This window comes from Apodemus sylvaticus, chromosome 2 (assembly GCF_947179515.1).
Source record: "Apodemus sylvaticus chromosome 2, mApoSyl1.1, whole genome shotgun sequence".
Classification (NCBI taxonomy): Eukaryota; Metazoa; Chordata; class Mammalia; order Rodentia; family Muridae; genus Apodemus; species Apodemus sylvaticus.
Window position 1 is genome coordinate 61,628,829 of NC_067473.1, and position 24,374 is coordinate 61,653,202.

Genomic DNA, 24,374 nt, shown 5'->3' on the forward strand with positions numbered 1-24,374 from the left:
GCTCCACCCTGTGTGGCCCTGGAAAGGAAGGAAGCACTCTTGCCCTCTCGCCTTCCACTGGCCCTCCTCCATACCTCTAGCCCTAGTACTGGACTCCGAAGCGGGGAGTCTGGATAATGTAGTTAATCCTACATGTCCCAGGCAGTGAGCAGGACACTCCGCCCCTGTACATCTCAAACCCTACCTCCACAATCGAGTGTTGTATGTATCCATGATTTTCCCTACCACTCTAAGGGTCCCTCCTTGGATATTTACAGCACACCTAAACAATCCTTAGACTTTGCAAGCTGGCATAGAATCTGGGCTTGTTCTGTTGTTCTCAAGGCTAATAATTATCCATTTAAAACATTTTTCTAGTTGCTGTCCCACCTTTGAGAGACAGCAGGCACACCTTTGTTTGTTAATCAAACAAAACTTTTGTCAGCTGATTGTACCAACAATCACACCTGGTCTCTAGTATCTCTTTCATCCCTCAATGATTAAGTTTTCAATCCCACATGGCTGGGGGCTTGGTGCGGTGCTGCTAAGGATTCAAATGCTAAATGCTGAACCCCAAGGTCCAGGTGGCCCCCCAGACCAGTGAATTCTCACATACATTGGCCTCTGTAGTGTAAACTTTGTTCCTCAATTTAAAGCTAATAAAGGGCTAGAGTCTGTGACTGGGCAGTGGAGAAAGGTGGGCCCTGAGAATCCAGTGAGGGGGTCTCAAGAGAGACCATGGGAGAAGAAGGAGGAAAGGAGACAAGAGGCCACCATGAGGTCAGATGGGTCATGAGCACACGACCACCCCTGAGGACTGCTGATGGAATGGAAGCAGCCCGGGCAAGACTCAAACAGCAGGTAACACGGGCCTATGGGTTGGGTGTAAGAATATCTCAGAACCTGTCCAATCTAGGTTTACAGCTTGTCAAATACCATGTTTTTATGTCATTTATAAAGGCTAGCTAGAATATATAATTCTTTTAAACTATGCCTTTCTTTAGCTGTGTGTTTAGAAATGACTGTATGGCCCAATCATAAAATAAACTAAATCAGGGAAGCTATTAAGAAAATTTTGGCGGGAGCTGGAGAGATGGCTCTTGCAGAGGACCAGAGTTCCTGGCACCCACACTGGGTGGCTCATAAACACCTGTAACTCCAGCTCCAGAGGACCTGACACAGGCCACATACATTATACACACACATGCAGATGAACACACCTGTGCACACAGTAAATAAATAAATAAACAAACGTAAAAAAAACAGACCAACCCCTTTGTAAAGAAAAGTCTCTTCCAAAAAAAGGGGCCACATGAAACTGTCTCTCATCTTCATCTGCATACTGTTGTGGATACAACATCCTAAACCACTGTGTCCACCAGGTATCCAACATGGATGGGTGGAACCAAAGTCCCCTCGGGCACTGAGGAGCTGTGGATCATCCAAACATGGAGCAACATTCTTAGCCCCTTGCAATATGAGAAGTACTTTACTTATATCTGTGGACGTGGGGTAAGTTTGGGTGCTTATAGCTGCCAGCATTGAGACTCACACTGTCATTCACTCAGATGCAATGTCTCATTCTTCTACACGAGCAGCACTACCTGGAGTTTCTCTGGCCCCAGAACACTGCACCTGAGATCTTCGGGATTAAAGGCAAATAGAAAACTCGGCCCTGCCCATATTTGCATTCTCATGTTAGTATTATACCATCTGAGCAATTAATACCATCCCCGTCTGGGCAACAACAAAAATAAAGGATCAGAGATGTTTACTGTGATAATGGGAATCTTTAAATCTGCATAAATTAGCCACACATGAGCGAGGGAGGCTGTCATTCAAGGGCTGTATGTATGGAGTAACAGCAGTAGAGACTCACCCTGCCCTCCAATTCCCCAAATGCTCTGCACGTACTCCCTGGCTACTGCCTGCCGTTCTCCATGTACAGAGCCACCAGTTCCTCAAGTAATTATGGCTTGACATGAATGCACTGGGATTGTTAATAGTAGCGTAAGCTAATATTAGGTAAAAAGAATGGGCTAGAAAGAGGACATCAAAGTGAGAATACTTAGAGTCTGAGAACGAGGGAAAACTTGAAGGGGACAAAGATCAAACGAGGTCCTTGAAGACAAATTATACTTCTATGCCCTGCTAGAATTCAGTGCTTATTCCACAGGTGAAGGCCAGGTGACCCGAAACAGTGACATTCTCAGCCAGTGAGGACCCAGAGTCCTCATCAGGACTTTGCAGGGGGCAACAACAGGAAATGACATCCAAGTGAGAGAATGTCTAGCCAAAGGCTTCACTGCCCATCAGAACCACCCCAGTCTCTGCTGGCAAGACGATCAAACCCCTCATTCTGTGAGACAGACCAACTCCTCAGCAGACAATGTCAGCCAGATGAGAAAGCCAGATGCTTCCCTTGGGATAGCATCAGTTTTCCTTAACTCCCTCCCTACGACTGGGGCCAGTCATTTCACCTTAGAACCTGACCAGATGGAAAATTTGAGTGGTGTAACCCCCAGCTCCTTTTACGTTGTACTGTACAGAACAGAACTTAAACAGAACATCTGTGGCCACCTCAGCAAAGGTGGCCCCCGCTACCTACTCATTTTTAAAGGAACAGAATTGTTGCAAAAGCTAACAAAATCTTTATTTGCCAGAAAAGGAAAAGTGGCCAAGATGGCAATGTTTATTCCGTACAAGCCACGGTCAGATCTGGGAATTCAACCTGGGAATCCCCATCCACCAAGCATCCAGCTCCCTGGGGTCTTCACAAAAAGCCTGTGCAACGCAAGTACTGAGCTTTAAAGCAGTACTGATTATTTTGTCTTCTATACTGCAAAAGTCACAGAGAATTCCCAGGGGTACAGTTTGTATAGAACCTTACAGGTTCATATATCACCAGAACAGTCCTACATCCAGGCATGCCTGCAAAAAGGAGCAAGGTTTCTCAGAATGGCGCCCAGCCCTGGGAGACAAGTCCTCGGTTCTGTGTAGGCTGTGGTTCTGAACACTAGTTCAGCCTCGATCAGTCTGGAAGCAGCAGCTTTCATAGAACAACTATTTGCTGAACTAAAAGAACATCCCTCACCTTAATCACAACTTTTCGATTCAGTGCTGGAAACCAGGGCCTCCTGACCTGCACCTTCATCTCAGAAGGCTTTATATAAGCCTCAAGAGGAAGCCCAAAGCTTTAGTAATTCAGGATCTGCTGAGTGAGTCCACATCCACCCTATTCAAGGGTTTCATTATTCTGCTGACTGTCTCCCTTAAGCCTTGAGCCTTCAAGACCCAGAAGTCTTCACGGCTAGCCAAATGAAAAAAAAAAAAAAAAGCACAGCTCTTCACGCTCACAAGACACATCTGAGAAAGAAAAATCCCAGCCTCAGGCAACTTGGACATTTTCTCTTTTTGAAAGGGAGCATATTAAAAGTTTGCTAAAAAGAAAAAAAAAAGAGCTGTTCGTGATGAATGGATGTGTTAGCTAAATCCCACCTTAAAACAATGAGCCCGATTCCGGAAGACACTGGCAGCTCAGGTGAAACATCGGCTGCTTTGGGACTCAGCAGTTTCTACAACCCTATCATTCTCCCCTAGCCTTTTCATCAGACACTTCTCTTTAGGTCAGGATTTTTCAACCTATAGCAGAAAGGGTTTTGGACTCAGGCAGATCTGGATTTGCATCCAGGTTGTGTTACTAATTAGCTGTGAGGCTCAAATCCCCCAGCATTCTCCAGTGCACCAAGCCTACATTTTCTTATATATAATAAAACAAAACAAAAAGGAGAAAATGAGCTTAAACAGCAACATGGCTCAGCAGATAGAGGGACTTAACTCCACATACCTGAGGACCGGAGTTCAAGTCCTGGGACCCATGGTGAAAAAAAAAGAGACAAAGAAGGGGCACTCTCACTGGGTCACGGAAATGGGGAAACGGCATGATTTTAGTAAAGCATTCGCATACTGTCTTTTAGTAGGGCCCCGGCATAATTTGGGGAGAACCCTTGCAAAATCAAATTCTAGAGCGCCTACCCAAAAAGGACTGAGATTTTTAAGATGGTGACAGTTGCGCTGGAGAGATCTGGTGATCAAGCCAGGATGTGCTTGCCTAGCAAGCCCAAGGACTGAAGTTCATAATTAACAAAACAAAACCAAAACCAAACAAGAACAGGCCTGCTGTCTCAGGCTAGTAATCCCAGCACTGGGGAGGTAGAGAAGGGTAGATCTCTGGGGCTCACTGACCATCCACCCTAGCCTACATGAAAGTTCTAGGCCACTGGGAGATGCTGTCTCAAACAACAAGAAAGAAAGAAAGTAAATGTACCTGGGTCATTCCAAAACAAGGCACCAGCAACTTGGAAGTAGCCCATATTTACAAAGAAAATGACTCTCCAAGACAAGGTAACCTACCACAGAAGATGATGTTACAGACACAGATCATGTCTGAGGTGCCCTACCTCTGACAGCCAGCCTGTGCCCAGCCAGCTTTTCCTCCAGCTAACACTCCCCTCCTTCAAACCCTCGTCCAGATAGTTCCACCCCAGCCTCCATCCTTGAGGTATCTCCCCTGGGGTAGACACCAAGGGTGACACAGGTGTCTGCTTTTACCTCTTCCTCTGCATTTAAAGTGTCAACTGTTCTACACTTTGTGCCTCTCTTTTATGGTTCTCGTTTCTTGCTTATTTTTTCCCTACACACATGCAAAAAAAAAAAAAAAAAAAAAAAGCCATAAACTACACAGAGTCATGTGTACTGGTCTGTTTTTGTTCATTATGGTTCCAGGTGCTTGGAAGAGTGTTTGGCACGTGGAAGTTACTCGATAAATATGAAGTGAAAGGAGGCCTTTGAATGAAAACATCATAAAAATTGGTCCAGACCGGGATTCAGCCTTGAGCCATCATGGACGAACGGCACCAGCAGCTCAGCAACACAGACATCTGAGCTCAAGCAAGCGCTAGCCGGGAAAAGCGCCGATCAGCAAAGCTTATCCGAACTTGCCCCAGCTCAGAGGCATACGATCCAGCCACCTGTGTGTCTTTAAAGACTAATACACACACACACACACACACACACACACACACACACACACACACACGACTGGCAGCCACCATGAGAGATATATTGTATATGTGAGCTGTTCAGAAGGGAGACACTTATCTGGAAACCTATAATAGTTGGTGAAAATCAGAGGGTTGTCAGGAAAAACAAACAACAAACAAACAAACAAACAACCCCACATCGCTGCCTCACACAGGAAACCTAGGTTGTTGATATCAAAAGGTCTCCAGCTCTGAAGCTGTAAAGATGGGAGCTGGAGCCAAGCCAAGCTTTTGTCCTACAGTTTCTGCCAGCCCCAGGTAAGGGACTCATCTCAAAGCCCGGCCTGGGATCTCTCGGGACCCAGCAATGTGGTGTCTGCACATTTTATCCCACCCACTGAAAGACGGCCGGACGGCTGTGGCCTTGCAGCTGCTGTGTAAGACGTTTTAGTGAGAGCTGTTGCCGGGGAAAAAAAAACAAGAGGAAAACTGTTTCTCCACTCATGGCAAGCTGCAGCTCATGTCAGTGCAAACATCTGGACCCCCCAAAGTTAAAACAAACAAACAAAACAAAAAACCAGCTATAGTCTGAAACGCTCGGGGTCTTTCTAAAGCACATGAAGCCCACCTAGGCTCCCAACCTGAAGACTTCAGCCGGATAGATAGCGGGCGAAGGCCGGCTGATCAGGATCACGCTCAACATCTGGTTTTGGCCCAGGGTGAACCACCACTCCCTCGAAACCCTACGCATGGCTTCTTTTTTTAACCAGACCTTCTCAGCTACCACAAATGCTTTGGTGGGAAGCAGCAGGGAGGCCCCATCCCTTTTCCCAAAATATAGTCAGCCAGCAGCAAAGGCCAAAGAGGTGGAGTCTGCAGGCCGTTTTGCAAAAGTTTCAAATATCCTGGTACTGACCCCATTAACAGCAGCACTAAGACAGAAATACAGCCAAGCCTGTCCTTACCTCAGTCCCTCAGTCCCTCAGTCTCTCTCTCTCTCTCTCTCTCTCTCTCTCTCTCTCTCAAGTTCTAAGAGTTCTGAACAAAGCCACATTCCCAGCACTGGCCATCACAAACAAGATTTTCTCTTGCAAAAAGCTGAAAGTGACATCTTTATATGATTCACGCTTCTGACAGCTGAGTCTCCAAAGAGGTCTCGCGGGAAGGAACTGGTGAGCTGTCCCACCTCTCCCCCAAAGCCTCTCTGAGACATGCAGCTGCCTCAGATTTTCCTCTGAAAAGGGAGGAAGCAGTTCGAGGCTGTGCAGAAGCAGCAGCCGCCTTCCAGTGGAGAGAAGGAAGGCTTTTAACTCTCATGAACATTGTAAAGATATAAACAAGAAAGTAAAATAAATAAATAAATAAATAAATAAATAAATAAATAAACCGAATGGATGGGGATAAAAAACATATGGGTAGAAAATACTACTTTAGCTTGTCCAAATTTTGGGAGTGTGTGTGTGTGTGTGTGTGTGTGTGTGTTTTTTACAAACCTTACCATTAAAAAAAGAATCAATGTTACTGGGCGGAGGCATTCTTCTCAAAACGCGTCCCTTCCCAGCATTGCTGTACCGTTAGCAATAGGAAATGGAGCTCCCGACAGGAAAACACTATAAACTGCTTTGGAATACAAAGAGTCACTTATTCCGAAGAAAGTTTAAAGGCTTCAGCTGTGCACCTTAATGTGTTCATAAAAGAAAACTCCCATCCCCAGACCTCTTGATATGGCCATGCCCTTCCCAAACGCTGCCTCCCAGGACTCAGCTGGTGACAAACCCGCCTTATCTCCTCACCCACGCCCCCCTTTGCCCGGACCAGGGGTCCTCACCGTGTGGTACATGAGGGCCTCAGTCTCGCCGGGCTCTGACAGCTCGCTCAGCTTGCGGTCCCACTGCAGGACGCTCTGCTCCCCGCTCTCCAGCACCTCCATGGCGGGGGGCGCCGCGCAGGGCCGAGGATGCTGAGGCAGGAGGGGACCGCGCAGAGCCGCCGCGGACCGGTGAGACGCCTCTCTCCCCGTGTGCTTGCGTGTGCGCGCGTGGAACTTAGGCACTGGAGCAGGAACTCGGGAGAGCCCTGCGGTAGTAGGCTCCGCGACCCGTGTCCTCGGAGATCTGTGAATCCCCGGGAAGGACAAGCCTGCTGGGATCGTGCAGAAGGTGCCGGGGTTAAATCGGGCCGTGCATCCAAAAGGAATGCAAAAAGGCAGTTCTCATCCCAAGAAAGTCCTCGCGCAACAAGCCCACTCCCAACTAAGGCTCCAGACAAACTTTGAGACTCCCTTGGGCTCTTGAGCACTGCCCCTGGATCCAGAGACAACCCCACCTCCTTCCAGGCCAGTGACCAATCGGACGCCCGTCTTGCCAGCTCTACCGTATCAAAAGTCCCCCTCTCACCCATGTCCCGCCCCCAGAGGTAGAGTCGCACGAAGTCTCCGCCTAGACCTCGGAATGTGGGCGGAGAGGGTCGTTACGTCACTGGGGAACGCCTCCTGACGGAGCATTGCAACGGACGAATAGGATGCTTGGGTCTAGAAATGATAGACTGGAACATAGATCAATGAGCTAGGGAGACTTGGAGGAGCAAACCAATCAAATAGCGACAAGAATACTTTTTTTTTTTTTTTTTTTTTTTTTTTAATAAGAGAGGACGTGCGCGCCCAGTGTCCGCCCTAAAAGTCTCTGCAAAAGGAGGTTTGTTTCTTGAGTTTATTTCCTCAGCGGATTGAAGCGTTGTCCACATTTCCAACTAGTTTAGGTCGCGTGAGTCTTGACTGGATTTTAAAGAATGCACTACATATATGAAAATGCGTACGTGCGCAGAAATATGAATTATCACAGTTCTAGCACATGCTCACTGCTTGCTTTTTATGTAACTTTATGGGCTTTATTAAACAGACATTAACCAATGACACACTTTTCCAAGACCTAAATCAGTGGGCTAAGTTTGTTTAATTCATAGGATTTTGTTGTTTTGTTCTGTTTTTGAGACAGGGTCTCCTGTAGCCCAGACTGACCTCAACCTCACTGTGCAGCTTAGGCTGGCCTTGAACTCCTGATCTCTCCGACTAACCTCGGGAGAGCTGGGAAGGATTGCAGGGTTATGCCACTAGTGCCTGGTTCATAGATCTTTTATTCCCAATGGAGTATCGGGCAAAAAAATGGGAGGATGGGCAGGTGCGTACTGTTCCAGATACTGGTCAGGGAGGTGACATTTGAGTGCCATGTGGATGAAATGGGGTTTAGGGGAAAGCAAGTGTTCTAATGGCTGGAAGATGCACCCCGACATGAGTGGTGGGAAAGGGTACTAAGTCTTCAGCCCCTTAGAGAACAAAGGGCCTTTTGTTTTAAGAATTTTCCCCCAACATGATTTTTCTTCTTCCCTTTTGATGTTTCCTTTTATGGAAACAGCTGTAGTTGGCTATAGTTTAACTATTTTACATACAAGGGAAATGCTGTGGTTCCAGGTGGTTCTTACAAGAGGACAGTCAGGTATCAGGTCTACAGAGTGTTTTGTCTTCTTTAAAGCAGGGTTTTGCTGTGTGAAGACACTCGAAAGTCTCAGAACTTTACAGTCTTTAAGCAACATTTTGTTGTCATGTAAATAAATCTGCTTGTCTAGCCTAGGATCTTTTGGGACTATTTTAATACTTAAATACAGATCTTTCTTTTATTTTTATTATATCTATTTGTCTATCTATCTATCTGTTTTTGAGACAGGGTTTCTCTGTGTAGCCCTGGATGTTCTGAAACTCACTCTGTAGACCAAACCAGCCTGGCCTCAAACACTGAGATTCACCTGCCTCTGCCTCCCAAGTACTGGAATTATAGGTGAGTACTACCACTTCTCAGCCACATATTTCTTTTTTTTTTCTTTTTTTCTTTTTTCTTTTTCTTTTTCTTTTTCTTTCTTTCTTTTTTTTTTTTTTTTGGATTTGGTTTTATCAAGACAGGGTTTCTCTGTATAGCTCTGGCTGTCCTAGAACTCACTCTGTAGACCAGGCTGACCTCGAACTCAGAAATCCGCCTGCCTCTGCCTCCCAGAGTGCTGGGATTACAGGCATGCGCCACCACTTCCCGGCTAGCCACATATTTTTTAAACAATAATTTTTTCAACTTTCCTGTAAGCTTTTGGACTTTCTTTTCTGACCTGTTCGTCTCCTTCATCACATCTCTTTTGTAAATCACTCTTTCAGCATTTAAAGCCCCATTTCCTTTTAACACAGAATTTATCATGAGCAAGTAAGGTTAGAAATATACATTCTCCTTAACAAATAGGCACAAGCATTTTCTGCCCAACATAACTGCATCTGACAAAGGTTGGTTCTAGTAATGCCCCAGTGGTAGGTAGCTTCCACAATGGCTGCCAGGTGTCAGCACCTTTGGGTATATTCCCCCTCTCCAGTGTGGGCAAAAATGAGAGAATAAGATTCTGACTCTGACCCTCTTGCTCTCTCCTTCTGTCTCTTGCTTGTTTACTCCAAGGAAAGCCAGGCACCATATTGTAATCTTCCCTGTAGAGAGACAGATACATCCAAGGGACAGAAGAAAAGTGTTCAGTTACCAGCAAAAGAATTGAGGCCCCTCAAGCAACAGCCCATGATCAACTGAGTCTGCTAATAGCCATGGAAGAAGGTTCTCCCCAGAGTGGCTCTTCAGATGGCTGCAACTTGTGAGGGAACCCAGATCACAGATTGCAGCTGAGCTACACAGATTCCTGACCCAAAGGTTCTGTGCTAAAAGACTTTAAGTCCCCAAGTCTTTCCTTTGTTACGTAAGGAGGAGGATCATCCACACCCTGAGGTTTGATTAACTTTAGGTGATCCTAAAGATGCTGGTGTGGTCCGTGAATTTCTTCAACCTCCTCTGTCTCATGCATGGTTTCCCCAATAACTGCCCACAAGACTACTTGCTAGTACACCCTCCTGTTCCCATCTTGAATATTAAGTCATCCATTCCCTTCCCCCATCACTCTTAGGGCTTGTCATCTCGGTTCACTGTTTCTCTTCTTGCTTCTTAGCATCCTGTGGAAGCTATGCCCTGGTCCCTTCTCTACTATCAACTATGTAGCTAGATACAGCACTTCCTTGAGCCAAATTCAGACACGTGATGGGCCAGCCTGATACTCTCCTGATTTACCCTGATATTGTTTGTTTTCCCGTGCCAGCCTCTTTACAAATTTGCTCTCCATGCTTGCTTGCTTTCCCCTCATCTCCACCATTGTCATTTCTGGAACTCAAACTTGACATATTCTCATATCGTGGAAACAGACTCTACCTTCTATATTGACTTGACCCTGTTCATTGGTGCACTTTGTATTTGATTAACCAGCAAATATTAATTCACTGAATTTCCTTTCTTTTTGTTAAAGATTTATTTATTTACTTTATGTATATGAGTACATTGTCACTGTCTTCAAGCACACACTAGAAGAAGGCATCAGATCCCATTACACGTGGTTGTGAGCCACCATGCGGTTGCTGGAAATTGAACTCAGGACCTTTGGAAGAGTAGTAAGTGCTCTTAACCGCTGAGCCATCTTTCCAGTCCATGAATTTCCCTTTTTCATATCCAAGAATTTTAGTTTCTCCAAAAAGAGCTGGTTAAATATCTGGAAAACTCCAGACAGCATTTTGTGCACATTTATCTGAGTATAAAACTCCCCTATTGAAATTAATTTGGTCTTTCAGTCACCTGTTTCTGTACTCATACTTACAAGAGAAAAAAAGGATCATGTTCAGTCTGAGCATGAAGATGGGGAAGATACATTCCACCATGGCGTTTCTCAAGCATTCCCTGGGTTATAGCTAACCTCTGGTCTGAAGAATCAGCCAAAGAGACTGAGATTAATGATGGTCAGAAAGATACTGGCTCTTCTTCCTTCTTCCACAGCTGTGGTTGTTTTTAGAGCATCGTGTATTTACTTATTGTGTATGTATCTGGGGTGAGAGGGCTCAGATGTGTCACGAGGAGCATGGAGAGGTCAGAGAACAGTGTGCATCCTGGGGATTCAACTCAAGTTCTCAGGCTTGGTGGCCAGTGCTGTTACCCACCCAGCCTTCTCTTTGGCTCCTCAGCTGTAATCCTGTTTACATAATTCAGTCTAGTTAGTCATGAACAGGAGACAGTTACCGAGAGGAAAGTAAGCCAAACCAAGTCAATATGAAAATGCTGTGCAGAGGGTAAGGACTGCACACCTGGATCCCATTTCTGAGCATGTCTCATTCCTCCTGGGCACTTTGCCCTCTGAGTTTGGCAAACCCCATCTCCTCTCTCAACACTGTTTCCATGAATTCTGACCAGGACTGGCTTTGCACTTTAACACCACTTCTTTTCCTTCTTCCGGTAATAGTCTTGGGTTGTTTGTTGTTTTTGTCTCATTGATAGAGTCCTGCTAAGTCCTATGCTGATCCAGAACACTTGGTCTCAGATGATCCTCCTGAGCATCTGAGTCTATGGGCACACGCCACCACACCTTGCATTTGACACCTGTCAGTTGGACATGTTTCCCAGCCTTGAGGAATTATTAAAAATTATAATAATGTAATCAGAAATGAGCTCCTCCTCCTCCACTTTTTAGTTTGTACTCATTTGTGCACACAGAACTTGATGTCTGTGAGAAACTGCAGCCTTTCCCTAAGAATCCTGAGACAGGAGTGTGTGATTGCTGCGGACTCGGCTGTCATATAGGGTTGAGTGTGAGCCCTATTTAAAAGGCTGTGCTGGTTTTTATTAAAGAACCAAAAACTGTACTTGGGAGTAGTAGAAGGAGTTTAAAGGAATGGGGGCAAAGGACGTGTTTCACTTGGAACTCTCTCCTGTGGTGAAGTTGGTGGGGACCAGGGAGGTGCTGTTCAATGATTGGTTGGGGTCTCTCCCTCCAGTTGTTCTTCAGGAAGGGATATGGAAAGCTACTGCTGACCTCTAAAGTACCCTCAGCGAGGAAGGGCCAGAGGCATGCATGCGTAGGCCTCAGTGGAGATTGGCAGTGGAGAGAAAACAGCAGAGGGCTCTTAGGTGCAGCTTCTCTGCCTGTAGCAGAGAAGAGAGTCCCTCTCTCATTTTCTGAACATTGGACTATGAAAGCCCTGAGCACTGGGTACCCTTTGAAAATCTGATGGCGATCTGTACAGAGACCTCCACCAGTCTTGATAAGTTCCTGTGGAGACAAGCAAGACAACAGAGACAGACTGGGAGGGAAGAGCTGTAAACACAGGCAGTGTCTCATCTCCTGTGTTACCCTAACTACTAACCTGGCGATGCCGCCATGGGCATCACAGTGGGAATGCTACTCACAGGAACTCGCCCGTGAGATAGAGACCACTAATGCACTGTGGCACTGCCAAAACTCCGAGTAAAATGGCTAATTGATTTTATAATTTTTAATTTTCTTATTTTGAAGATAGACTTTCATTTACATAGCCCAGGCTGGCCTCAAACTCACTATGTAGCCAGCGTGTCCTTAAACTCCTGACCGTCCTGTTGCCACTTCCCAAGTGCTGTAGTTCTAGGCACATAAGACCGTGAAATTTTAGAGATGGTGACATCCACTATCATCCTAACATTCAGGAGGCTAAAACTAGCCTGGGCTACGTAGCAAATTCCAGCCTAGGATGGGCTATATAATAAGTTTTTGTCTTAAAAATTAACAATTTGGGGCTGGTGAGATGGTACAGCTATTAAGAGCACTGACTTCTCTTCCAAAGGTCCTGCGTTCAAATCCCAGCAACCACATGATGCCTTACAACCATCCATAAAGAGATCTGACGCCCTCTCCTGGTGTGTCTGAAGACAACTACAGTGTACTTTGATATAATAATAAATAAATCTTTAGGCTGAAGGGAGCAGAGCCGGAAGGAGTGAGGAGAAGTCCTGAATTCAAAATCCCAGCAACCACATGATGGCTCATAACCATCAGTATAGCTACAGTGTACTCATATACACACAATAAATAAACAAAACAAAACAAACAAAACCCAGCAATTTTTAAAATCAAACTCCTACCTTACCACAGATATTCTAAATCTTTAGATGGGCTAAGAATATAAATGTCAAACAAAGCAAAGCCATGCAGGGAAACTAAATACAAAATGCTCATAATTTTGATGTGGCCAGGTTGTAGGCATAATTGAGAACATGAGAAGCATATAGCTTAGGCCAAATTATCATGTATATGTACACTGACTATTAAACGAAAATGGGAGTGAGATTGTCTAGAGGACTGTATGGTTACTTTTCTATTGCTGCGATTGGACACCACAGCCAAGGCTATTTAGAAGAAAGAGGTTATTTGGCTTGCACCTACAAAAGTGGGGAGAGAGGGAGAGAGAGAGGGAGAGAGGGAGAGACTCTTTCATGTTAGAGAGGTGTGGCAATAGACAGCGAGAGAGAGCTAATGTGGTGTAGGAACAGCTGAGAACTCACATCGTGAGCCATAGGCAGGAAACAGATCAAAACAAGAATGACAAAGAATTTCAAAATGTCACCCCCAGTGACACGATTCTCCAGAAAAACCATACCCTGTAGACCTACACAAACAGTGTCACCAGTTGGGGACCAAGTATTGAAATGCCAGAGACTATTATGGGCATCTCACCCACACTATCATAAAAGAAGCATAAGAAAAAGGAGCTAGAGGGTAGACAGGCTCAGCATGTACTATATAGTTGTAAGAAAAATAATTAATTTTAAAAAGAAGCTGCTGTTTAGGATGTCACAAGGAACAAAGGCTCCTTGAAGGCCGACGATAAGCACAATCCATGTGTAAGCACACACCAGAATCGGCCCTGATTTTAGTCATCTCTACAACACTGCCACCCTGTGGTTGTAAAAGAACAATGCAGTTAGTTAACCTGAAAGAAGATCCTCCTCTTCCCCCGCCTCTCTCAAGCTCGAATTTAGTAAGTCTGAAACCATTCTCGGCACGTGGCACTGTGAACAGGTCATAGTTTTTAAAAAGTCATAGATACTGTGAGTTCTGTATAAACCAGTGGACGGCAAGTTAGTTCCTTTTGCTTTATAAGCCTCATTGTCACCACAGAATAAAGAATGTAGCCAAAGAAAGCATTGCAGGCACTTGTATTAGGCGGTGTTGTTTCTATAATTTGAAGCTTTCTGAATGCACAGGCTCAGGCGGTGTGACAGGTCTCGTGGCATTGGGCCTCTTTTTCTCTGCAGGCTTCAAAATCTGGAAGGAGCAAGTGAGGGTCTCACCCGCACTCAGCATGACGCCTGCATCGTGACACTCGCCGCAGGAGTTAGGTGCAGAAAACAGAGTGACCAACTGCCTCTTGGCAAAACCAAGTCCCACCTTTGTTTTAACCGCTAACTCCCAGGTGAAGATGCAGAATCTTCCCTCAAAGAATGTCCTTATGATATTATCTCTTCAGTACTCCCTTGGAGGCCATTGCTGTTCTGACATCCATTGGCTAGACTCGACAGTTTTTCTTTTTCCTTTTTTTTAACATAACATGACTGGAATTCCTACTGATTATCATGATATATCTATGTTACACGTTCAGTTGATTCTCATTATTCACAGTAACTGAGGCCTATAAAGTCACAACAAACACAGAAAGAAACACTATTGAACCATTGCTCCTGGGGTAAAGTTAGGTTTGTTCCTGTATCTGATGGCAACAAGTCTCATCATCTGATCAATTCACATTTAAAAAAAACCCAACAACAACAACAGAGAAACAAAACCAGTTTGTGTGTATGTGTATCTCTGTGTGTGTGTGTGTGGGGGGGGGGGGAAGTTGCATGCATGCCTGCCTGCCGGTAAGCACATCGGTATATGTGAACCAATAAGGCCATAACTGGTGTGTTCTTGTAATTTAATAATTTTCACATCACAGCCTTCTTGCAGTGGGCCCTACATAGTTCTTAGAGCTCCACTTGGGGATCATTTTAAACAGCGAAATGGACAACAAAAAACATGAAATGTGAGAAATGTGACATTAAATAAACAACGAAATGAGAGGGGGAGTGTTGTGCATTGCTGTTTGTATTTTGATGCTAACTCTGCTCCCTCAAGAGGGGTGCCCCAGACGAGGAGTGGATCGTGTACTCAGGTGATTTCAGGGGAACCCTCTCCCCATTTTGGTCAAATAAAGCCTAGAGCCTGTGATTGAGCAGTGGAAGGAAAAGGTGGGGCTGGAAGTTTTAGAGAGAGGGAGAGAGGACGGAGGAGGGGAAATGAGGAAATGGAGGAGAGATAGGAGGACAAGGAAGAAGAGGTGGAAGAGAGATGGAGCACGTGGCCTGGAGGAGCCTCAGGTAGCGAGGGATCCCATAGCTTGGGAATAGAGTAGTGTAGTGGTGTATCTGCCCAATCTAGGCATCCATTTATAAACACTATAATTGAGTTGTGTGTTCTTTGCACAGGCTTATTGGGGTTGGAGATTTACCGCAACAGTGGAGTAAGAAGATAACACAAGGCTTTGGTCACCTTCGTTGGAACTGCATGCCACCAGTGACTACAAATGTTTGTCCATCCACGCACGTCCACAAATCACAGAAACATCATGGACATTCACTTTACAGTTACAAACACATTTTAACCCATGGGTAGAATCCATGAAGAATGGTGACTGTATTTGCCCTTTCTTCTTTTCTATTGCTGAGAGAGTCCCTGTTGTCTGCATGTATCATTGTTTAGCTATTTACTTATAGATAGCAGAGGTGGCTTCCAGTTTACAGCTACTAGACTGATAAAGCTTCCCATAATCGCCCTTTTGTGGTTAACATGGACACATCTCTCTTGGATGTTTGACCGAGCTATAGAATCGCTATGCACCTTCAGCTTTCTTAGAAGCATGGGTTCCCAGAGGGCTGGAGCACCACAGGACCCTCACCTGCTCTCCCCTCTTAAGTATCGCCTGCTACAAGCAGTTGTTCCTGTGTTTGATCAGATGGGGTTTGTGTTATTGTTCTTAATTTGCATTCACCTCGTGATTAATGGTACTGCACACTTGCCCATAGATTTCTTAATCATTTGGACACATTTCACCTTACACCAGTCAGAATGGCTAAGATTAAAAATTCAGGAGACAGCAGATGTTGGCGAGGATGTGGAGAAAGAGGAACACTCTTCCACTGCTGGTGGGGTTGCAAATTGATACAACCACTCTGGAAATCAGTCTGGCGGTTCCTCCGAAAACTGGGCACCTTACTTCCAGAAGATCCTGCTATACCACTCCTGGGCATATACCCAGAGGATTCCCCAGCATGTAATAAGGATACATGTTCCACTATGTTCATAGCAGCCCTATTTATAATAGCCAGAAGCTGGAAAGAACCCAGGTATCCCTCAACAGAAGAGTGGATGCAAAAAATGTGGTATATATACACAATGGAGTACTATTCAGCCATTAGAAACAATGAATTCATGAAATTCTTAGGCAAATGGATGGAGCTGGAGAACATCATACTAAGTGAGGTAACCCAGACTCAAAAGATGAATCATGGTATGCACTCACTAATAAGTGGATATTAACCTAGAAAACTGGAATACCCAAAACATAATCCACACATCAAATGAGGTACAAGAAGAAAGGAGGAGTGGCCCCTTGTTCTGGAAAGACTCAGTGAAGCAGTATAGGGCAAAGCCAGAACAGGGAAGTGGGAAGAGTTGGGTGGGAAAACAGGGGGAGGGAAGGGGGCTAATGGGACTTTTGGGGAGTGGGGGGTCTCGAAAAGGGGAAATCATTTGAAATGTAAATAAAAAATATATCGAATAAAAATTGTTATCAATTCTAAACTGTCAAATATTCATTTAGGGTTATTGATTTTTGCTTCCTAAGAAATCTTTATTTATCCCTAGGTATTGAAATTGGTGTCTTGCTTCTGTTAGATAAAAGCTTTACAATTTTACCTATCATATTTTGGTCTATGTCCATGTCAAATTCCATTTTCTGCATAGCATGAGTTGAGTTAGAAATTATTATTTTTGGCACAGCTTTCCAATTGCTCTAGTGCTGGAAGACCCTTCATCCATGAAGTGATGGCCGCTGACATGTCAACTTGATTGACACTGATGTGTTGAGTTGGCGAGGTCTCTCGACCACAAATTGGTTCATCATGTCTGAGAAGAAGGTATTTTAAGAAGAAATTAATATTTAAGTCAGCGCACTCGGAATAGAGTATATTAAGCTGCCCAGTGTTTGTGTACCTCATATAATCAATCAAAGGCCTCAAAGAAACAGACTAAGATCCCTCAACATAATGGGAGCCCGCTAGCGTTCTCGAACACCAGCCACAGCATCAGCTGCTCCTCCCCGTATCTCCAACCTGCAGGCCACCAAAGAGCTTCACTCAACTGTCTCTTCTTCCAACTCTGTCCTACCCACTCATTCATCTGCTCTTATACCCTAAGTATATTATTTTATACCTGAAATCTTAATTATTGTTTCACACTTTTCCTTGGAATATGGTAACGTACGATTCCTTTCTTCTTTTCCACGACTGTTTAGGCTGTTCAGGTCTTGTGAACTTCCACGTGAATTGTACCATCATCCACACATCTAAAATTCTGAAGAAGATCTCTTGAAACTTCTAAGGAAATTTAGGGGTAATTGTCATCTTAAAGATGTGGAGTTTTCCAAGTTTTAATGGGCAAGCGACCACTCTTTGTTGAATCTGTTTTTGATGTGCTCAGCAACATTTTGTAGTTTTCAGAACAAAATCTTTAAATATTCCTACTTGAGTCTAAAATTGATCCCTAATGCTAGACATGGTACCCTTCTCAATTTCTTTTTCTGATCTGTTAGCATCAATAGACAGACAAAGAAACTTGATGTGCTCACTTTGTCTACCTTCAGACTCACCAATTCACGTATCCCTTTGTGATTCTTTTAGGCTCTCCATGTGTTTAGCCCCATTTGTGTGAGCAGACTGCACTGATTGCTTCTCTCACACTCTCTTGCCATTGCTGTGACTTGAACCTTTCTGTATCCCCAAATTCACACCTTGAAATTCTAAGTCCAGTGCTATGGTGTTTGAAGTCTCGGACCTTCAAAGGTAATGACATGGAAGTTGTCCCCACAGTGGGGATAGTGTTCCACAAAAACAGGAGAGAGCTTGCTGCCTCTCCCCCAACCATCTGAAGGGAACACTAGAAGACAGCTGTCTGCAACTAGACGAGGACCCTCAGCAGGCATGAGATCTGGTGATCTTAGACTTGCTGTTTCCAGAGCCATGAGAAATTATGCAGGCTGTTTGAGGCACCCAGCCCATGGCACCCTGCTGTAAGAGCCAAAAATAAGACAACTTAATTTTTTCCCTTGTCCTAATGCACTGACCTGTGCCTTTACAACATTACCAAAATGGCAAGAATAAACATTCTTCTGTTTCCAGTCTTAGGTGAACTATGCTCCTCTGTATTTACTCTAAAAGTTGCCATTCATTGTTGGTTTTATTTATCTGCATTGCAGACGGAATGGCTCCTTCTGCAGTAGATGTCCTTATGTAGCTCAGATCTCCCCAACCCCACACTCAGGCTGTTGTGGCAGCCAACAGCTATTGGTTGAACCTCTTCCAGGATTTGAGCTTGCTCTTTTCGAAAGTCTATACCTCTGCTTAAGGGACCACCCTCATCCAGGGAATGGAGAGATTAGAGACCCAGTTCTTGTCATTTGATTTGGGACACCTCTGGACAAGTAGCAAACCCTGCGGGATCAGCAGAGGCTTTTGCTGCGATTACATAAATACATCAGTTTCTATTCCCATCTGCATTCTGCCAACGGGGGGGGTGGGGGGGCGGATATTCTTGCAAGCCTTGCAATAACCTTTCTGGAGCTAGCAAAGAAAGGCACTGGGGTCTAAGACAGCAACCTTTTAAACAGGATTCAGGAGCCAGATCAGGAGTAGGATTCAAGTGGAGACAGGTCCTTCTGGCTGGGCAAGTTCAGCCAAATGAGGATCAGAAATACCAGTCTCGCTCCATTGTGGGATCTACCTCCTTGGTTTTAAGCTTTTACATCTTGAATTGTCTCCTGCTCCTGTAATTCCAGCACCGAGGAGGCTGAGGCAGGAGTCTCAAGAGTTGAGGCCAACCTGAGAGATCCTGTCAAACAGAGTGAAGAAGAGAGGAGGGAGAAAAGAGAGAGGGAAGGGGCAAGAAAGGACTCAGAAAACAGTGAGTCTGTTTTGACTCGTAGATTTTTTTTTCCTTACAAATTCCCAAACAATAAAATATAATGACTATTTACATAGCTTTTATATTATATTACATATTATGCATAACTTAGAGGTAATTTAAGGAAGTCAGGAAAATTACAAAGATTATGTGCAAATTTTTTTCCTCTAAGGGACTTGAGATGTTAGGGTTTGGGAGATTTCTAAAGCAACCCCAGAGGGCAGACTTTACACACACATAAATCTGTGGAGGAATCTTTGTTTAATGCGGGGTTTTCATTATGAATAGGTTGTTAATGTGTTCAAATGCTTTTTTTCTCCTTCTGTGGTGAGTTGTGTAAACAAATTCTTACTTCGTTGGGATTGTCCTTGCATTTGCTGCCTTTGTTGAAGAATGATAGAAATACAGTAGACTGAGAATCTGAACTATAAGTTAAATACCTTTTATGCATGTTGGGTCCTATGAAACCATAAAAACAAAAAAAAAAAAAACAGCAACAAACAAAACAATGAAACAAACATTTCCTTACCTCTTAAATTTTCCTAGTTCCTGTGATGTCCTCTGTGACCCTCCTTGGGGGCTGTGGGTCCCCAGTGGGGCATGAGCAGGGTTCTGACGTGAGTACTGAGCAATGGGTGGACTCCATGGATCAGCCTCAGTGAGGCAGCTCAACTTTATTCGGGGTGAACAGGGGCTACACAGATCTTGGGGAGCAGGTAGGGATGAATATCCAGGGTGAATACACATTATTAGCTAGGTTGGGAATGCTTCATTTATACAAAGAGGAATTCCAAGAATCTGCCTGGCAGGTTCTTATAGGGAGAGAGGAAGTTGAACCTGTCATCTGGCCATAGGCTGCATGACTTTCTTCGGGCTTTGGGGGGTTACAGGTAGGAAGGGTTGTTGATTGGTCAAAACACAGAGTCTAATCTTCATATGGCAAGAAGGGTGGGGCTGAGTGGGACTTCAGTGCTGAATCATGCAACACTCACAGGAAGCTCTGTTCAGGGTTATCCTCTAGATGAGGTCAGGTACCTGAGTTCAGAGAGATGCTCCAGACAAGATCATGCAGAGAAGAGAAAGTCCCACTGAGAAATGTAGTCCTCCATTTGCACCAAGTTCAGAGAGCTTCTTCAGACATGCAGACTGCGATCACAACAGCAGGGGCTTCCAACAGTCCTCGATTTTCCTTCATTCTGTGCATGGCTTCAATACCTGACTCTTGCCGATAGACAGGTCATCCAGACAAAAAAATATAGAAATATTGGCACTAACAGACATAATAAACCAAATGGACCTAACAGATATTTACAGAATGTTTCATCTAAACACAAAAGGATATATATAACTTCTCAGCATGTCACTGAACTTTCTCCAACATTGACCATAGATTCAGACACAAAGCAAGTCTCAAAAGATAAAAGAAAATTGAAATAACATATTGCATACTATCTGACCATTATGGATTAAATCTGATATCAACAACAGAAACAAAAGAACGCTTACAAATTCATGGAAACTGAACAACCCACTGCTAAAAAAAAAAAAAAAAAAAAAAGGTCAACACACACTGATAAAAAATTAAAAACTTTCTAGAATTGAATGAAAGTGACAACACAACATACCCAAACTTTTGGGACAGTAGTTTTTTGTTTTGTTTTGTTTTAAGATTTATTTATTTATCATATGTAAATACACTGTAGCTGTCTTCAGATATACCAGAAGAGGGCATCAGATCTCATTATGGATGGGATGGTTGTGAGCCACCATGTGGTTGCTGGGATTTGAACTCAGGACCTTTGGAAGAACAGTCAGTGCTCTTAACCTCTGAGCCATCTCTCCAGCCCCCGGGGCAGTAGTTTTAACAGATAGGTTCATAGGACTATGTGCCTACATTAGAAAATTAGAGCAATCTTATACTAGTAACTTAACAGCACACCTGAAGTATCTAGACCACAAAGAAGAAATAATATTCAAAAGGAGTAGGTGGCTACTCCTAGAAGAAAAGAAGTGACTTTTATATATATAACTGAAAGAAGAGAAGGATCTAGAATGGGAAGATCGAATGGGGAAAGGGAGGAAAGAGGGGAGAAGGTACAGAGGGAGAGACAGCTAAAAAAATAAGGTCCATTTGAGGGGTCATATGGAAACCTAATATGGAAACATCCTCAAATATATACATATATGAAGGTGATCTAAATGGAACTGACAAAGACCAAGGGAGACAGAGCCCTGACTGAATATCTCTTATCACCAAGTGAAGGTGCCAGTACCAGGAATGGGTTGCATGTTATAGAGCAGTTAGTCAAAGGAGTCCCATGGGAACCCCCAAAGGACCCAGATATTGGTAAGCCCATTGGTTGCTCTCTACAAACTGACTGTAAAGCTCTATTGTTGAAGACAACACCTATATAACTCATCGAACACAGAGTTGAGTTGGTGCCAAATAGAATGTTCACTCCTACAGACTAGTTAGTGTTCATGGTACTGGGAGGTACTTACTAGGCATGCTACCAAAAGAGAAAGGGAAACACCAACTCAACCACAAACCCTTTGATCTACAGTGATGACCTGCCTCCCAGATTCACAATAGTGACTGAAAGGTTGTGGGAGTAACCAACTAATATCTGATTAGATTAAGGCCCACTCATGAGGTGGAACCCATGCCCAACACTGCTTGGGTGGCCAAGAACCTCATACTAGATAGGTCAGGGACCTAGGGCAAAACCAAATACTACTGCTCTGCTAAAGAAATGGTTCTCAGCATGTGGATCATGGCCCTTTGAGGGGCGTCAAATGACCCTTTCACAGGGGTCACATATCAAGTATCCTGCATCTCAGATATTTTTATTACATTTCATGACAATAACAAAATTACAGTTATGAAATAGCAACAAAAATAATTTTATGGTCACCACAACATGAGGAACTCTGTTAAAAAGTCCCAGCTTTAGAAGGGTTGAGAACCACCATGACAAAGGAACGTAACAATAAAACAGCCCTCAATGACATTTTGCCACACTCACAGAGCAGTGAGCCTTGCTCAGCCCTCATCAGAGAGGCTTCCTCCTGCAGTAGAGTGGATCAAATACAGAGACCCACTTCCAGACAATACGCAGAGTGTAAAAGACTTTGGAATTACTCAGCCCTAAATGGGACGTCTCCATCAAATTCAGTGATCAGGAAACCTACAGAAGATGAGGTGGAAGGAGTGTAAGAGCCAGGAGAGATGGAGGATACGAGGAAACAAGGCCTTCTAAACACATATGAATCCAGAGACTGGGGCAGAGCACAGAGCCTGCACAGGTCTGCACCACATGGGGTCCTAGAGCCAAAAGAATCAGACAATGCCCCCTCCCAAACTCAGAAGCTATTTCCAACTGATAGCCAGCTACAGATGAAAACTCTTTTGTTTTCTCTAAAGGAAACAAACCACTGTTAAGGAATGTGTCTGGACATTTTTATTATTTATTTATCTGTTTATTTATTACCTTATTACCTTACAGGCCCTTTGCATATACATTACGGTTTTCAGTTTTGTGTGTTTAATGGACTCCTGTGTATGTGAACATATGTGTCCTGGGTCTATATGTGTTTCTTGTGCTTTTCCTGTGGCTCTTCTACTCTGTCTGTTTTATTTCTTTCTGATACATTTTAATCATATTTTACTTTATTATTATTCTTTAGAAGCCTGTTTGCTTTCTAACAAGAGACAGAAATGGAGCGGCTATAGATAGGGGAGATGGGAACGAACTGGAACGGGTAGGAGGAAGGGAACCACAGTTAGAATATGTGAAAACATCTACTTTTTACTTTATAAAAAGGAAAAATAGTCTTTTGAAAATGAAAATTACCTTTGTACCAAACATACACAGCCATTTTTTCTTTCCATTACTTCTTTTTAAATATAATTTTATTTGGCTTATTATTGTTATCGTGTGTGGTCAGGGCTTGCATGTGCCAAGACCCGCATGTGTAGGTCCTTAGGATTTTGGTGTCTATGTGGGTCTTCGCGCCTGTTCCCACAAATGCAGGGAACTGACTATCACACACACTGCACTCACATATGCACACACTGTTTTTGCTTCTATTTTGCTTTTACTATTAGTCATCTGTTTAGATTTTGTTTTGTTTTTTTTATTTGTTTGGGTTTTGGTTTTCCTATTTGAGACAGGGCTGCACTGTCTAGATAGGCAATGTGTTTTCCAGCTGAGTTTATATTGGTAGTCAATTCCACCTCAATGAAACACAGCATTACTTGGTAGCTCTTTACCAGTGTGCGTCTTGGTTTTAAATAACTCTGAGACACTGTTCTCCTTTGCTTTATAATAAAGATAAAATGCTTTTGGCATTGCTGTGTATGCATTAGTGAGGCAGGAGCGACCCCCCTATATATAGGTGATAAAGAAGAAAGACCCATGATGAGACCTGCCAGATGCTCACATTCAGCTGCAGTGAAAACAGAGGCTGGGGTGGGGGCTGGGGTAAAGGAAGATAAGGTTTAAAATGGCAGAGCCTCAAGAGCTGAAGAAAATGAATAAAAGGGGTCTTATCTGGGTGTGACTAGCCAAGCTAATCAGAAGAGGAAGGGAGGTGGGCTCTGAGCCAGTGACTACATACCTGCTGCCCTCCCCCCACACCACTGAGATACTTGTGCAAAGCACCATTGTCTTTTCATATAGTCTGGCTTCTAATACAGCTAATTATACAGACTTAACTATACATAAAGATGGCTTTTAGTAAGACCTTCCGCCTAGAAGGTCACCCTATAGACAAGGAATATGAGGGGATCAAGGAAGACTTAGTTACACACTGGTGACTAACTCTCTGTCGAGGTAAAGAGACAGGCTGACCATGAAAATGGTCAAGAGACAAACAGCTAGCAGACAGCTAAGATCAGAGCTGGAGAGAAAGATGAACTCTCCTAAATGGGTGAGTGGTTTGTGGACAGTCCTAGGTCCCCAAGTAGTTCCAGGAGGGCATACCTATATCCACGGGCCCTCCAATGGCTCTGCCCATGATAGCCCAGAAAATTAACCAGCCTCACCAGAGATCTCAGCCTTTGTCCAGGGTCTGCCATCACTTCATAAAACTTCTTAACAATGGGCATTTAACAGCTCTCTCCTCTCTTAGAAACCCCACCTCCCTTGGGAGTTTTTTTTCCTCCTTCTTTGACTTTGTACTTTTCTTTAATTTTTTGTTTTTCTTTAATAATTT

At 44.0% G+C, this 24,374-nt stretch overlaps 1 protein-coding gene across 3 annotated transcripts in view; it reads right to left on the minus strand.

Moving 5' to 3' along the window:
• Creb3l2 (cAMP responsive element binding protein 3 like 2) overlaps positions 1-7,318 on the minus strand; it is a 116,196-nt gene extending 108,878 nt beyond the window's left edge. For all 3 annotated transcript variants that reach the window (XM_052173452.1, XM_052173451.1, XM_052173454.1), the window contains exon 1: positions 6,850-7,318. In XM_052173452.1, the coding sequence (XP_052029412.1) occupies positions 6,850-6,951 (102 nt within the window). In that variant the 5' untranslated portion in view covers positions 6,952-7,318. The remainder of the gene's footprint in view (positions 1-6,849) is intronic.
• Positions 7,319-24,374: the final 17,056 nt, after the last annotated feature.